Source organism: Podarcis tiliguerta, assembly GCF_965153285.1.
Source record: "Podarcis tiliguerta genome assembly, chromosome: 10".
Taxonomy (NCBI): domain Eukaryota; kingdom Metazoa; phylum Chordata; class Lepidosauria; order Squamata; family Lacertidae; genus Podarcis; species Podarcis tiliguerta.
In genome coordinates, this window is record NC_139543.1 from 20223154 (window position 1) to 20240099 (window position 16946).

At 43.5% G+C, this 16946-nt stretch overlaps 1 protein-coding gene across 1 annotated transcript in view; it reads right to left on the reverse strand.

The window, feature by feature from the left end:
- The window catches only part of KCND2 (potassium voltage-gated channel subfamily D member 2), a 287181-nt gene extending 272251 nt beyond the window's left edge, over positions 1-14930 (reverse strand). Inside the window, exons 1-2 of the mRNA XM_083399752.1 lie at positions 14263-14930; positions 10691-11857 (exon numbers count right to left, since the gene is read on the reverse strand). Of these exons, the coding sequence (XP_083255878.1) occupies positions 10691-11805 (1115 nt within the window). The 5' untranslated portion in view covers positions 11806-11857; positions 14263-14930. The remainder of the gene's footprint in view (positions 1-10690; positions 11858-14262) is intronic.
- Between the last annotated feature and the right edge of the window lie 2016 nt (positions 14931-16946).

Consider the following 16946-nt stretch of genomic DNA (forward strand, 5'->3'; position numbering starts at 1 on the left):
TAGTAACTAAACTACCTGAATTATGGTGCTGGAGGAGACTCTTGAGAGTCCCATGGACTGCAAGAAGATAAAACTTATCCATTCTTAAGGAAATCAGCCCTGAGTGCTCATTGGAAGGACAGATCGTGAAGCTCAGACTTTGGCCACCTCATGAGAAGAGAAGACTCCCTGGAAAAGACCCTGATGTTGGGAAAGATGGAGGGCACAAGGAGAAGGGGACGACAGAGAATGAGGTGGTTGGATAGTGTTCTCGAAGCTACTAACATGAGTTTGACCAAACTGTGGGAAGCAGTGGAAGACAGGAGTGCCTGGCGTGCTCTGGTCCATGGGGTCACGAAGAGTCGGAAACGACTAAATAACAACAAAGTAACTAAAATGGTGAAAGCATAGTTTTCTTGGTAAAATGACCTTCGGGTATTAGAATAATTGGCACAGAAACTGATTAATGGAATCAGGAATGTTAGTTATCATGTCATGATCTAACAAGAAGGAGATTAGCTAAGTGATTTGGAAGCAATACTGGTAAAGCTGTTTAAAAAAAACAACCCTAACCCATTTATTCCTTTACATGGTTGCCATGAAATAGGATCTGATAGTGGATTGGAGTCCAGCTACATGACAGAATGTTGAACTGGCCCACAAAGAATTCTCTGTTTCTCTGAAGCTCGGCCTGCACTATGGTCCACATTAGTTTTATCTGTGTATTTATTATGGTGTTATTCTGGAGATCAGCTTAATGCTGTCACTCACTCTGCCTCTGTGGTTGCTGTTCTACTGAGGCAATAGATTAAATGGACAGCACGGTATTATTTACCTACATTATCAATATTGATTACAAACAAAATAAAAGTTTGTTTATTTGTTATATTTATAAGGGGGCTCATTAAGTAAATTATCTAGGGAGTACAAGAATAACAATTGGATGCTGATGAATCACATTTTCCCCCTTCTTGTGCCAGGTTGTCCCTTTCTCCATTACAATATTGTAGCATCTTTCTGAATTGCTGCCCCTTCAGCCAAAGCATTGTTGTAGCCATGCTATTAATTTTAATACGTAGCCTCTACCTGACTACTTCAGTCTCCCATTCTCCAGCTTTTCCCAGACCTCATCATACATCTTTCTATCTATTCAAGCTTAGAGGTAACAGCCATTCTTCTGGGTAATTGCTTCAATCTCATCACCTTTTCCACTCCATCTTTTCTACCATATCAAATATAAAATTTTCTTTCAAGGCTCTTCGCAAGGTTATTCCCAGCCTACCTATCATGAAACTATCAAGATGACGGCTCTTACATTGGGTCTGCCAGTGATTCCACATTCACCCACACATCTTAAAGTTTCAGACAAACTTCATAGGGTAGGACTGGAAGACTGTATATTATCCAGGAGACACTGCACATCTGGTGGCTTTAACCATGTTAAGAGCTAGATGTGTGTAGACACTGGCCATGTGACATGGAACATCAAGCATTGCCGCCAAGCTTCACTTGTCTAGATTATGGTTACCAGATGTCCCCGTTTCCCAGGGACAGTCCCTGGATTTACAAATCTGTCCCTGGACAAAATCCGTCCCCAGAATGTCCCCGGATTTATATTTTAAGTGTTATAGATTTATTAGTAGGAAATGAATGTTGCGTGGTTGGTTCAACGGCACAAGACACATCAATATGGGGACTTCTGGTGAGGCAAAATGGCGGGCACCACAGCAGCGAGCAGCTCCTGAAGCCAGCCAGAGTCAATTGCATTACTAGGCTGGCTCCGGGCTGCTGAGACTGCCACCGCCACTGCCAAGGGGGAACCAGGGATGCCCGGTGTGTCAACTGGGGGAACCGCTGACCCCCCCAATGACCCAACTGCCCAGCGGCACTCCAGGGCCAGGAAAACCCCGGAGTCAACGCAGGGAGAAGGAGGAGAGGAGAAGGAAGAGAGAAAGAGGAAGGAGAAAAAAGAGTGGAGCCCCAACCTTGCTGCACTGCTGCTGCTGCTCAGGAGGAGAGGTAGGCGAGGACCTGGAGGGCAAGGACATGTGGCCGAGCCCAGGCCTGACCTGAGCCTACTCCATGGAGGCTAGCACTCCAAGAGAGCAGGTCGGGGCCCAGAGGAAGGCTGTGTGACAGAGGAGACCACAGAAGAGAAGATATTACTTCTTCTTTTTTAAAAATAACTTTTTAAAAATATCTTTTTCTCTGTCTCTCTCTTTAAAAAAAAAAAGTGTCCCCGGATTCTTTGAAAAAAATCTGGTAATCTTAGTCTAGATTGAGCTTATTGCATGGCCAAAGTTCAACCAGCTACAGATTTATTACATAACTGCTTAAAGAAACAATCCTAACTCCTGTTTGGGAGTATAGGGCTGAATGGAGCTCTGCCACTTATGCTGGCCACAATGGAAGGTGTGGGGAGGAGAGTAGTTTCTTCCCCCTTTTTGCTGCAGTAGCTCTAGGCTGGTGCAGCAGAGAGGCCCATGCCAGGTCCACTGTTGGTAGCTAGACCATCTTAGGATCCACCAACTCATTGCCTGGTCCAGGTCTGTCCATTTTTGACCTCACTCTCAGAAATGCCCTATGACTGGTGTTTCGAATGGCTAGTGCTGGGGGAGGAAACCCAAACCCTCTCCAACACGCCTGGGGGCTTAGACTGCTGTTAGGGAAGTTTCAAAACACATACATCCCATATAGTTACATGATTCCACACTCAGGTATTTCATGTTCTTAGGAACTCTGAGGCTATCAACAGAATTAGGCTATATAATATGCCATTAGATTTGGAACAAGTCGCCTAAACAGCCATTCTTGCCCCCTGTGCTGAACCCCATGGAAGTAAATTTGTGTAAACGATATGTAGGACTTTATTGGAAAATGGTAACAATTGAGCCAGTAGAGGGAGATTCAGTGTTTTAGTATTACGTTTATAGCTGTTAAAATTAATTTCTTCGGATTATAATGGAATGTAGTATTTTTAATCCACTGTAATCTGCAGTGAGTCTTTGGGATGGGTCCAGGTACAGCTTTGAGATACATATATAGACTGTGTTCATAAAAAAGGATTAAACATATATGAGAAATACATATAGTGTGAATAAATGAAGCTCCTGCAAACATCACAGCAATAAGGTTTATAGATGCCATAGAAATGCGGAGAGCACTTTGCCCCAATATAGTAAATTAGTTCATTCTTGTTTAAAGATGTCTGTATAATACCTGGGATTTTCATTTAAGTCATAGTTGTTTATCAGATCTACTCCCAGATATATAGCAGAGCACATATTTTGTCCTAGTGAAGCCCATGGCACCAGATTGTCTAACTCAAAATACATCCCTTAACTTGGTTGTGTATTGAGTTACACTGGCAGAATGTCATGTCCATGCATTGATTGCTTTATATCAGAAACACTGATATATCTGGTAGCACTTTGTTCCCTGATCACATAAATATTTACTTCCATCCAGAAATTTGCTTTGCAGGATTCCTCTTATATCCAAAATGCTTTTATACTTTTCAGTTAAGTGTGTGCTTAAAGAAAGCTACCTAATCCTGGTGAGGTATAATATTGAGAATTTATTTGGTGGGGGGTTGATTGGGTTGTTTTCACATCTATTCCACATTAGTTTCTTTTTCAGAAAGATGGAAATGTTTTCTGTGATAAGCTGGAAAATAATAAGGGGTTTTAAAATGTTTTAAGGAGGTAACATAATTCTCACCAAAGCAGACCACCAAATGTTGGACCATAGTGATGGAAAGGGCTTGTTTTTTAATATATGCATTTGCAACTGTATCACTAGTTCTGGACAGTTTATTAATTCGTAATTGTTTTAAAACAATTGCCATATAAATACTGATTCTCTTCTCACTTGGTTTTTTATAAAACAGGGATTTTTCTGTGGATACTGAGTAACCTCCAGGAACAAAATTCTATATGACAAAGAAAGCAATAAGATGAACAAAATTTCCTGGTAAATAATAAACAAGGTGAGTACTTTCTCTTGTGCTTGTAAAATACCGTTCATGTCAACAAAATATCAGATAAATATTTTATTTGCAAAGGTTTTTTTATATTTCACTGTGCTTCATATTACAGCTCCCTTTTCCAACCTGGTAAGAACATTTCAGTCACCAGTATTATAAATGTTTCAGTATTTTTGTAAAAACAAATGGGGACAAGAAATGAGGTAACACTCATTTGGATTCCTGGATTTTTCTGTTATTTTAAGTCAGGTTTTTAATCTCGTTCTAACACTCTGGAACATCACTTAAATAATAGTCCAAGACTAATAAATCATATCCTAGCTGCCATTATCATACATGACAGCTCATGCTGTTAGTGTTGCAGTAAAATATTTGTTGTTTTGGCTTTTGGTCTCCACTGCTCCAGTCAAACTGCTATTTTCTGACTCATAATGACTCAACTGCCAAAACACCAGATTCCATCTGCTTCCAATCTAAGGAAACGAAAATGAATTACCGTACCTGCCACCAAACTGACACTTGGTGACACAATACTCAAGCCATGGCAGTTTCATGAAATCAGCAAGTCATCAAAATACTGTATTATCTGTTAGGGGAATAATCTTGAGCATGTGTTCTTTTTCTTCAACTACTACAAACTCTTTGACCTTCAAAGTTCTTCCTGGCCTTCTCCATGGTATATTCCCACCTGTAAACTTTGTTCACTACCTGAGCTGATCCAAGATTTAAATCAGAGGCCCTCTTCCATATGCAACCTCCATGACAGATTCAGAGTGGTGACAAGTTAGAAGGTCTTTTTGGTTGTGGTCTCCAATCTATGGGAGTGCCCTTCTCAGAATGCCCCACCTGTTACTATCTTTTTGGCATCAGATGTGAATTTTGCTCTCAGGCATTTGATAGGCTGTTTTACTCGGCATTAGAACACAACTTGCAGAGCACTAGGCAAGATTTGATCACCTAATATCAGCTGATCAACCATTTGGGAACCAATCTATCTAACATGAGCTATGCGGTGTGTTGGGAGATAAGGATCCAGCCTGACAGCCAGATCCAATTCTCCAGCCCTTGAATATAGTGTGATTCTGCCTTGGGACCACAGTCATTGCCCTTGATTGTAAACCTAAAAGAGAAAGCTTATCAAATTACATAATTATAATGCGTGTTACAAGCTGAATTAATTCAGACATTAAAAGCAATATATTTCTAACCATTTTTACACAATCATGTTTACACAATCTTTTCATTCTGGCTTTTTAACTTTGTTCTGTTAAAAGCCATAGACTTTGCATCATAAATTGTACATTCTTAGAACATCCTTAGCATTGTAGAGTGGGAAGGAACCCTCAGGGTCATCTAGTCCAACCCCCTGCAATGCAGGAATCTAATCTAAAGCATCCATGACAGATGGCCATCCAACCTCTGCTTCAGAACTTCCAATGAAGCTGAGTCCACCACCTTACAAGGTGTCTATTCCTACTGTCAGAAGGTTCTTCCTGATGTTCAGTTGGAAGCTCCTTTCTTGTAACCTGAAGTCATTGGTTTGGGTCCTACCCTCTGAAGAAAGCAAGTGTGCTCCATCTTCCATGCAAGAGCCCTTGAGATATTTGAAGATGGCTATCATAACTCTGTTCAGTCTCCTCTTATCCAGAGTAAATATACCCAGCTCCGTCAACTATTCAACATAAGACTTGGCTTCCAGACCCTTGATCATCTTGGTCACCCTCCTCTGCAAATGTCCCAACTTGTCAATATATTTGAACTTTGGTGCCCAGAACTGGACTCAGTACTCCAGATGTGGTCTGACCAAGGTAGAATAGTGTGGTACTATTTCCTCCCTTGGCTGGGGCATTTCATCCAAGCTGTTTATAAATACATTGAACAATATGCCCAGGACAGAACCCTAAGGCACCCCTCTTGTCACTTTTTTCTAGGATGATGAGTATCCATTAGTGAGTAAAATCTGGGCTAGTTCAATCAACCAGCTACAAATCTACCTAACAGTTACCTCATCTACATTTTACCAGCTTTTCTGCAAGAATATAATGGAGGGCTTCGTCAAAAACCTGGATAGGTACAGTAAAAATGCACAGAAGAAGACAAGTTAGCAATAATGACGCAGAAATACAGCAAGAATGACCAAGAAGGGGACTTCATTAGCAGCAAGGTTTTAAGCAGGGATGGCCAAAAGAGAGGCTGTAGTGGTCAGAGGCAGGGGATAGAGAACTGAGAAATAAAGCAGTTTTGTGGGCTTTGGGGGCTGTCTCTTTTCCGTGAAAAATTGGCTAGAAATAATTGGATGCCTCTGATGCTGGAGGTGAGATTACTATAGTAACAAGTGACACCTGCAACAAAATGTTGGGAAGTGTATCCCATTTATAATTCCAGGCAGTCAATAACACAAGCCTTGCAATACTGTTCAGGCCTTCAGTGGTGTTGGTGGGGAGGAGAGCAGGCAAGTTTCATGAGTTGAAAAGGTATAAGGACATCATTTTTCTTCACCCACCTACCCACCGAAAAGGGTTCCCTCTGTTCTATATATAGTGTTGCAGGACTGGCAAGCCAAAACCAGAGTGGAGGACGTGCAGTTTTAGTGATGAGAAAGGCATCTCTCCAATCCAAACTTAATTCTCTCTTTCTCCAGGATACTTTCTCTAAGCTGTTTGGGATGTGTGCAGGTTGATTCCCTTTCTTGAATGTGACCTCCGTTGCGTGTGTGATGGAGAGAGGCTACTTTCAACTGACGCATGAACATTCTGTGTCTCAAAGTGCACTTAGCCACTAACTTGATTAATAGAGCCACACAATCAGTCTTCTAATTTCTTTAAACCCTTCCCCCCACCCCCACTTTTCTATGTAGGCCGCACTGCCATCCACATTATGCAAGCTCACGGGTTTCTGTCAGGCAGCACTTATATACTTCTGTATGTTTGTCGTGTCCCCTGAATTTGTAAAAGCTACTGTTTCGCTTCAAACTGATAGACTGCCACTGTTTGCTTTTAAACAAAACGATAATATAAACAAATAGCAGCTTTATATATTTGGTACATAAAGGGGCAGCAGTTCACAGCTGGAAAGCAACCAAAGACCAAGGATGTATTTGCAAATCACCTTCAAAAAAGTCTACCATTCACCTCTATGTGGAAATATAATCAGACACTGAAATAGCTAATAATACTAATAATACTTCTATGTATTATTGCCTTGATAATTACTTTTGCCTGGTTACTAACTGCAAAAAATGTAGCAATGATTCATGAACTGCAATACTAATTAAACAAAAGTTTTGTTTTTGCTTTTTTACTTTATCCATACTTTACTAAAATCTCCATTATTGATTTATTTACCAGATCTCTGGCATTACAAATTAGCATAGATTCGACCCACACTGAATTATCAATAAAAAGTGGCAAACAGTAGCTGTAGCTATCACAAGCTGGACTACAGCTAAACAAGATTGTTTCTGGTCTACTTTAAAGTTGGTCCAAGCTTTTATTCTAACATCTCACTTAACTCCTTGAAAAAGGCTGAAGTATTGTGCAATATGTTCCAATGAACATATTGCGACTTCTGAGTAAACATGCATAGAATTGTATTATTAGAGCTGTTTTTGGAGACTAAAATATGACAATATTTAACATGAGGAGTGCTCTGTAAAAAAGGAAATGTAATCTGTTGCATTTTTATAAGACTGGTAAATTGTCTAGCAATCACAAAGAAATATGGCTTTGCTCCCAGCATTATGACTTTTCCATGACTAAGTTCTCATTCCATATCCTTGCTATTTCAGAAAAGCCCATATTCATTTTCTACAATGTACGAAATTTAGCTGTTTACTTACCAGAAACCTTCATGTGGTTTTATAGCATTCAAGAGAAGTTACTAAGCAAAGTGTAGTTCATTTCACTTTGTCCATAATTAAAACATTCTTTTATACAAACAAATCTTAATGTCCTTAAATAGGCTTTAAGCCAGCCATGTAAACTGAAGATAATTTTGTCTAATGGAGAACTGCAGAATTTAACACTGAGTTTTAGAAGTGAATAATATATAACAACCTTGAGTTTGCTTTCTCCTGCTTCTACTTTTCCTTCTTTTGGCCTTGTCCCAAATGAAAATATAATTTGTGGGGTGCAGGGATTACTCTTGAGACTACTGTTTCGCTATAATTTCACTATAATTGCAAAGAACTGATATGAAAAGATACATAGAATCAGTCAATCTGTTGATGTGTATAGTAATGAACCACAAGAAAACTTACAGAGTGCTTTTTTGTCAACGCCCCTTCAAGCCAAGTTTAACATTAATACATATTCTTGGTACTAGTAATACTTCTTCTCTCTAAGAGCATTAAGAATATCCATAGAAGTGGTCCTAAAAGGGAAAGGGGGTATCATACAAAAGTAGGAAAGCTGCCTTATAAAGTATCACACAGTGGGACAATGGACATTTTGTCATAAGACGCAACGTGGTCTAACTAGTGTTTAAGGAGCGAAGAAGCAGAACAATTCTGTTTATCTGCATATCAGACTACCTACTTTCCTAAGTGTCCGGTGCCATCATCCCACTAAATAATAACAACAACATGGGGGAAATTCAAAGGCAAGGCGATGTAACAAAAGACAAGTGCCTCTTCAGCACCATGGACAAGAACAAGCAGATACTACCATCAATGCAGTCATTTAAACATGTCCTGCACGTAATGTGAGTCACAGCAACTACTGACCAGACTTTCTCTTCTTCTTCTTCTTCAGATATTGCGGCAGATATTGCATCAATATTGTTTCTTCAAGTGTTATGGCAAATATTAGATCAACACTGTGTACCACTTATTTAAAAAAAATGCTACTGATATTTCCCTGAGTGCAAAACTAGACATTTCATTAGACACTTTAGTTTAATATATAGGCATGACACAGATATGCCTCAATCCCATCAAAAACAAAGGATAAGGGTCTACTTTTATGAGCAAAAAGAGTGAGCAGGTGGGAGGTACTGAGGCTTCCCTTGTCTCTCTGTTTTCTTCCCACAGTCAGTCAGTCCCACCTCCCAAACAATTTTCTCTCCGATGCTCCAAAACTAGGTTTGCCTATCTGGGAGAAAAGTGGTGGAATGGAAGAGTTGGGGAGAAATAAACTGTTGAGTGGAAGAGGATTCAGTACTCCCAACATATACAACCCTTCTGCTTTAAAATCAGCTCCCTGCCCCCGTTTATTCATGACTGGTTCCTTTTCAAAGACATTATCATTACTAATTTCAACCTAATTTGTATGCACAATCAAGCCAGAGTTAAGCACTTTTACACAGCACTGATTTCAATGGGAGAGTTAAGTACTTGCTTAAATCTCTTCTATTGAAAGTAATGGAGCTTAATTGACTGTATTTTGCCCTATGCATGAAACAACATTAAAATGGATAATAATAATAATAATAATAATAATAATAATAATAATAATGTAACATATAGAGAGGGACTACCAATTTCCTGTATAACTAGATCACTATCCACTACTGAAATGCCAAGTCCTCTGCAAGAACAATATTTTCAGTGTTCAGGATTTACCTCCATAATAATTTTCCTTATCAGCCAATACCATTGTTGAATAGAAAATGATAGCAGTATACTTATGCACATTTTTAAATGCTTTGCAAATGGTTTTATATATAAAACATAATCTGTGAGTTCATTAATTCTGATACAGAGAGAGTTTATCTTCAGCAAATAAGTTTATATGGATGTTAGAACACAGTTGCAGCAATGAAAATTTTGAAATGAGATAAATACGGTTACATTTTTTAAGCCATACATTTGAGTAAGGTTTTGCAAAGATTTGGGAATACAAGGACTATGGTGTCCCTAGAATTGACTTACCTCCTCAGGTCAAATCCAGCACTTGAACCACTGATTTTAATGTTGTATCATATTCCATCTTAAGCAAATATATTTACACAACATGTTTTTAGAAATACAATACTACACCAGTTATTAATGTCCTTGGTAAATTTGCTGCTGTTTCAGAAGAGTTTGACTTCCCACAAAAAGTTCACTATATTATTACGGGTTTGAAATTTTCATTGTTATATTTTCAAAGTTAGCAGGAGTTAGATTTAACACATATTAAGTACTGTGGTTAAAAACATCATAATATATCATTCTGATATACCAGCACTGGCATAAATGCATGTAAATTGGTAGGTATCATCCCATTTCTGATTCCGTTGGAGAATAATATTGACTTTCCTGAGGTTAGACTAAAGTTTGTAAAAATATACTTACTCTTTCTCGGACAGATACATTCACCTTTAAAATATTTTAAAAGAATTTACAATTTGGGTCCAACACTAACATGAGAGCAAAATCACCAAATTTTAGATTGGATTTCAAGCATGTAACTCATCATCTGTTGTTCCCTAACATTCAAACCGAAGTAGGTGAATGGAAATTTAAACACTGGGATCTCAATATGCAAGAGGAAAAATATTAAAATTAAAGCGATCTTACAATTGCAAGGACCTCTCATTATTGTGCTCAATTAGAGATGGAGAACTCGCATACTTCTGCACATCACCACAGGCAGATAAATCAGAGGCACTTCCTTGATCAAAACACAGGTGTGCATTGTCACTTTCCTCACGCAATTTTGAAACACAAAATCGGAAAAGCAATGATAGCAACATGGCTTTTTTCATATTCTGTTCAGGTAGCTACCAAAACCAATATGCACTTACCCAAGGGTGGTCATAGTGACAATGGTATACCAGAAAGCTGCAGGGATGCTGGTGAATTTGGTGGACGTTGAGCCTTTCTCAGCATAGAACATGACCGTAGCAAAGATTATGATGGCCATAGTGAGAGAAAAGAGGAGAAAGCCAAGCTCTGATGCACAGCTTTTCAGAGTGTAGCCCAGGATGCGCAAACCCTGCGAGTGGCGGGAAAACTTAAAGATCCGGAATACACGGAAGACACGCAGTGTTACAAAGGCCCCACTGACATCCTCATTGTTGGTCATCACAAGACCAATGTAATAGGGCATAATGGCCACTACATCAATGATGCTCATGACACTACGCACAAACTTGTAACGGCTCGGGGCAGCCACTAGACGCAACAGATACTCAACTGTGAAGATCATGACACAGGCCGTATCCAGGCAGAAGAAAGCCACATCATAGCGCTCTCCACAGGACAGCTCCTTGATGGTACCAGGACTTAGCCCACAGGGTACTGTCTCCACTACATTGGCAAGGACGGAGACGGCAATGAAGAAGCCCGTAACATAGTAAAATACCAGGGCCAGCGTGCTAGTGTGTGGATTCTCAAAGGCCCGCCACATCCTCTCCCGGGCTGTCATGGAGGGCAGATTGCATTCATCGGCATTATCCTGATCAGCATCATCCTGAAGACGTTCGGCATTTTCCCGCCGCCGGTCCTTGTATTCCTCATAGCAGCAGTCACCAATGATCTCGGGGATTATACCAAAGAAGGCCAGCTCCTCATCATAGGCTGAGATGCACTCTTGACGTGGGTAGTGTAGCTTCCCTGTTCGGTAGAAATTGAGGATGTGTCGGAAGATGTCAGGGTCCCGGTCGAAAAAGTATTGCTGCGTCTCAGGATGGTAGAAGAAATCCCTTTCTGAGCTGCCCAGCAGCGTGTCAGGATAGCGTTCCAGGGTATCCAGCCAGGTCTGGAACTGGGTGCCACTGACATTCAGCACAATCAGAGAGTCCTGGCTACGCTTCCTCTCTTGGCGAGGGGCAGTCGGCATGGGGTTTGTGGCCACCGGCATCCATCCTATAGCAGCTGCCCGAGCAAAAGGCAGCCATGCTGCTACTCCTGCTGCCATGGTGTAAGTTGCTACTGGTATGCCCAGGGGTTCTTTTTAGAAACAATCCAGTCTACATAAAAAAACAAAATGTACCAAGAAATTAGGATGCCTGTTATTTCCAAAGAATATAAATTTCTATGTTTATGTCTGCTGCTTTGAGGTTTATTTTATCATTCTATTATTTTATATGTTTAGTCTACCGATGTGTTACTTGGTGTTCTACTGTTGGGATCATCTCATAGTGAAGAGCAGTATCAACATACTCTGAGTGCATAATAAAAACCTTACCATTTCTCCCCTCTCACTCTATGTCACCTTCTCTCATTTGCCACCATTCCATCATTATTCAAGTGAGACTAAGAAATCGGATTTTGTATATTAACTATTGATGGTAGATGGATAGATGTCATGTAGTACTATAATCCCCAAACTGGCACCTCCTGTCTCTACCATTCGGTTCCTGATAAGGAAACCTCCACATGCAGAAAAATACAGCAATAGGACAGCAGCTGCAAGAGGTAATCAGTCAGCCAGCCTGCCAGGTCCAATAAGCAGCAGTTAGATAATATTCCAGGCCAAAGGCGCAATCTACTAGCTAGGAACAATTCCTGTACTGTCCTGATTCCTGGAGATGCACTCCAAGCCCAAATCCCTTCCCACCTATTCCTACATTAGCCATCAGCTGCAAATATCTGGCTTGGAAATGAAGAGAGAGAACAGATGATTATGCTATGTTCCCTTTGGTAAATCCTTAAGCTATGCTGCTGAAGGAACACTTGCTAATTTTTCCACATCCATTTATTAGGAAACAGCAGGTTTAGGAAGAAGATGTCCACTCTGAATTCACAGCTGATTTCACATCATGCCAACCCATCACTCACCTTCTCCAGACTCGTCCTGTTCTGGGGGAACAGGGCAGAGGGATAAAGGCAAACCAGTAACTTAAAAGTTAGGGAAAGACAAGCTTTCTTTTAGGAAAACATGCGGAGGGACGGTTTGACTCCTGAGGAACAGGTGATGGAGGGAACAGGTGTTTAGAAGAAAATGGGACCTGGATTCTGCAAGCTGTCTTAGGGAAGATGAAGAGGAAAAGGGAAATAGAGTACCTTAGTAAGCAAGGTGGGCATACTAAACAATTGGGGAAAGTCAAAATGTGACTTTCTCTGGGCAGAAGTTCAGGAAGAAGGACCAGTTGTGGGCGCAGGAGTAAAAGTAGGAAACTCTAAGGGAGAGGTTCTTATGAAAGGGGAGGGGGCATATTTTATTAAATGGAGAGAGAAAAGGCAGGAGCTTCATAATAGGTTGGGGAGGGGGGAAATGAAGGAGAAGTTGGAGGGGAAGAGAGGGAGGGAGAGGTGTTGGAAGTTTGTTCCTGAGAGGATAAGGATGGAACATGAGGGTGCTGGTGTGGGTAGAGGGGAACCAAACTGATTTGAGTTAGCAGATGCAGTCGAGTTAGGCTAGACTAGAGTATTCATAGTTCAAGAAGAGGAAGGGAGGGTCAGTGGGTGTCTGGGGAGCAAGAGGGAAGTCACATGCCTGACCTTCTTCAGGAAAGGTTGGAGACAGGTTGGGGTCCTATGAGCAAGTGTGGGTGTTTGTGGGTGCCTTGGGGCATGGGCATAGGCAGGACTTTGTTGGGGGCGGGATTTGGGTTAGGGGGGCAGAACCAACATGATAGGTCAATTAGTTATTTCTATTGTTTTACTTGATCTAGGGGGGACAGCTGCCGACCCCATGACTTAGGGAGTACAGGGATGTCAGAAAATAAGCTTAGGGAGTCTGAAGATACTATGAGGGAGAGGGGAAAATACAGCTCACGCAGCGCAAAAGCAAACAGTTCCAGCAACAGTTCCGCAAAAAAGAGATTTATGGGCAATATGAAACCGAGGACACGCGGTGGGGGGGGGGGGCAGGAGGACATAGGCAGGAAGTTCATTTGTAGTCTCAGGGAGGAAAGGGGGCTGGTAGGGTGTGATTCCCTCCCCCCCGGGGACACCCACACCCAACAATCTAATGAAAGAGATTAGAAAGCAAATAAACTGCCTCAGTTCTCTGGGGAGCCCAGAGTGCTCTCGGTTCCTCTCCCCCCCCCCGCTTCCTGCAACCCCCCCCCTCGCCCGAATTCGTCTCGCCCGCCCCCCCAAAAAAGAGCGAAAAAGGCGCGCGCCTTCCCTCAGCGCCGCCTCGCCTGGGCGCCTCTCGAGCCCTCGCAAACTCTCCTCGCCACTTGATGCTGCCGAGCAGGTGGCGCGCAGCCCAAAACCTCTGGCGGCGGCGGCGGCGGAGAGAGATGGAATTAAACGTTAAAAAAAAAAAAAACCGTTGCTGACCCGTGTGTGTGTGTGTGTGTGTGTTCCTAATAATATGGAGTAAGGGCGTGTGACCACTGTGTGTGTGTGTGGAGGCGAGGGGGGGTTCTCTTTCCCGAGGTGGGCTCCGTCCCTCCCTCCCTCCCTTGCAGTATCTCCTCACCTGGCGAAGTCGCCTCGTGGCCGGGGCGCCCCGTTTGGCATGGAGGTGGCGGGCGCGCGTGCGTCTCTCCCCCCCACCTCTCTCCGCGAGAGGCTTCTCCTCCGCCCGCCCCTTCTTCCCGCCGCTTCCCCTCAGCAACAAGTTCGACGGCGGCAGCGGGCGGGCGGCGGGGCGGCCGGTGGGCGTGTGGCGAGAGCGACGCAATCCCGCCTGCTGGCGGCTCAATGCAGACCCGCTTCTTCTTCCTCTCCTCCTCCTCCTCCTCCTCTCAGGAACCAGCCCTGCTCGGCGGCGGCGGCGGCGGCTCCAGTCAGGCAGTCGGAGGGCTGCTGCTGCCGCCGTCCATGCCGCGGGCTGCTGGTGCTGCTGCTTTTGGCGAAGGGCACGGCTGGGGGCGAAGACCGGCTTCCTCCTCGCTGCTGCTGCTGCTGCCTTTCCAGTGGATGGCCCATGCCTGGCAGAGCCGGGCGAGGGGGGCTTCTTGCTTGCCGCCGCCGCCGCCGCCGAGGATGCTGCTGCTGCCGCTCCTGTCGCCGCTCGGGGCTGGCGGGGCTGCGGAGAAGGAAGCGGGGAAGACGGCAGCAGGAGGCGGAGGAGGGGAGAGAAGCCCACCCTGCTGCTGCTGCCGCCGCTGCTGCTGCAGGTTATGATTTCACACAGGCGCCTCTTTCGCCTCCTCCCACCCGGCAAATGTCACTGGGGCGGCGCGGGGGGGGGGGCGGGGGGGGAGAGAAGGCGGAGGGAGTCCCGGTGCGGAGGAGGAGGGCATCGATCCGGAGAGGAACAAAGAGAATTGCAAATCGGTGCACACTCCGGCTTGGCAACACAGGCGAAGGGGCAGCGGGGGTGTTTGTGTGTGTCGCTCTGCCCCCATCGGAATCACGCAGACGACACCTTGGTTGTCCGTCTGCCCCACGTTTTCTGAATGAGTCTTTGCAGAAGGTGGTTTCTCTCTCTCTCCCCCCCCTTTTCTAATATTTCTGAAACTTTGTGGGATTCCCAAGAATGCCCATTTGCAAATGACAAGCAAGTAAGCTGAGGTTATGCAATGTTTCGCTGTGTTTTGCAGCCGCTGGCCAAATCGCCTTGAACCAGCTTTCGAAAATGATCGTCATTCCTGGGAGGTTTCTCTCTCTCTCTCTCTCTCTCTCTCTCTCTCTCTCTCTCTCTCTCTCGTTTTCCAAATCATCTTCGCTTATCGCCGTCCGCTTTGGAAAACCAGAATCCCTTTCTTTTTGACCGCTAGATGGCGCGTAGAGGACGAGTAAGGCTCCGCTGCACCTTCATGGCTCCAACTTCAGAAATGGTTGATACCTGTTGTCTGAGCTGGACCACTTCAGCCTGGGGCGATGTTACAGGACTGAAATGCTTCTTGGTCCAAAAATTATATCTGCATAAAAACTTGATGTCGGGGAAAGGCATCCTCTCCTCTCTTTTTCTTCCCAAGAATATATGAATCAGGAATTTCATTGTATATAGAGGAACCAGAAGCGACCCACCCCATTATGCCGCCTGAGGCAAATCAGGAATGTGTGGCATGTGGTGTACAGCTTAGATGCATGTAATCGAATCATAATGCATGTAATCATACATGCATCTAAGCTGTACACCACATGCCACACAGTCAAACTTTGAACACATGGTGCTCTTCCTACTGATATTCATTCTGCCGCAATGTGGGGTGGCCCATCCTTTCCTGCCAACCCAGCAGTTCGAAAGCACGTCAAAATGCAAGTAGATAAATAGGTACCACTCTGGCAGGAAGGTAAATGGTGTTTCCGTGCGCTGCTCTGGTTCGCCAAAAGCAGCTTAGTCCTGCTGGCCACATGACCCGGAAGCTGTACACTGGCTCCCTCGGCCAATAAAGTGAGATGAGCACCGCAACCCCAGAGTCGGTCACTAGTGGACCTGATGGTCAGGGGTCGCTTTACCTTTACCTTTAAGGCAAAACAGGAAGGTCCTGCCCTGTGTGTGCACTGTGCAGCATCCACCTCACTAAAGCCTTGCTTACTGGGGTCACACAGCTGAGAGGTTTGCTGGAATATAGTTCTGGAATCTAGTATATCTTTAAGTTCTTAGAATCATAGAGTTGGAAGGAACCCTGAGGATCATCTAGTCCAACTCCTGCAATCCAGGAATATGCGGCTGTCCCATACGGGAATTGAACCTGCAACCACGCGCTAAGCAAATGAGCTATTGCTCAAAATTGTATAAATCCTAGGTTAAGATGATGATGTGCTGAATGATGAGAAAGCAGTGGTGGTGGTAAATCACTATGGTATAAATGTAAAGAAGACAATGTGCAGTAGAACCACAAAAAGAACTAATAGGACAATTTAGCTACAGATCTTAACTGAAGCCAATAACTAGTGGAAACTTAATGAAGACAATGGAAGCAATGTTTCCTTTCCCATCATCTTATTTGAAGGCACTTTCTCCCCCCTCCCCCCCAAAAAAAGCCTCTCCAGAAGATCAGGGGACCCTCCTAGAGAAAATGGGAATTGCACAAGAGTGTGCTTAAACCTAAGATAACCTAAGGAAGTTAATTGGGAAGAAATATTTCTGTCTCCTCCCCTTGTCCATCTAACATTGGTTAACGGGCTTCCCCAACACTCCAAGAAGCTTCTACAGATCCAAATAGCTGTAGGAGGGAGAAGCAGACAGGAGACCATTCTTCCATCAAC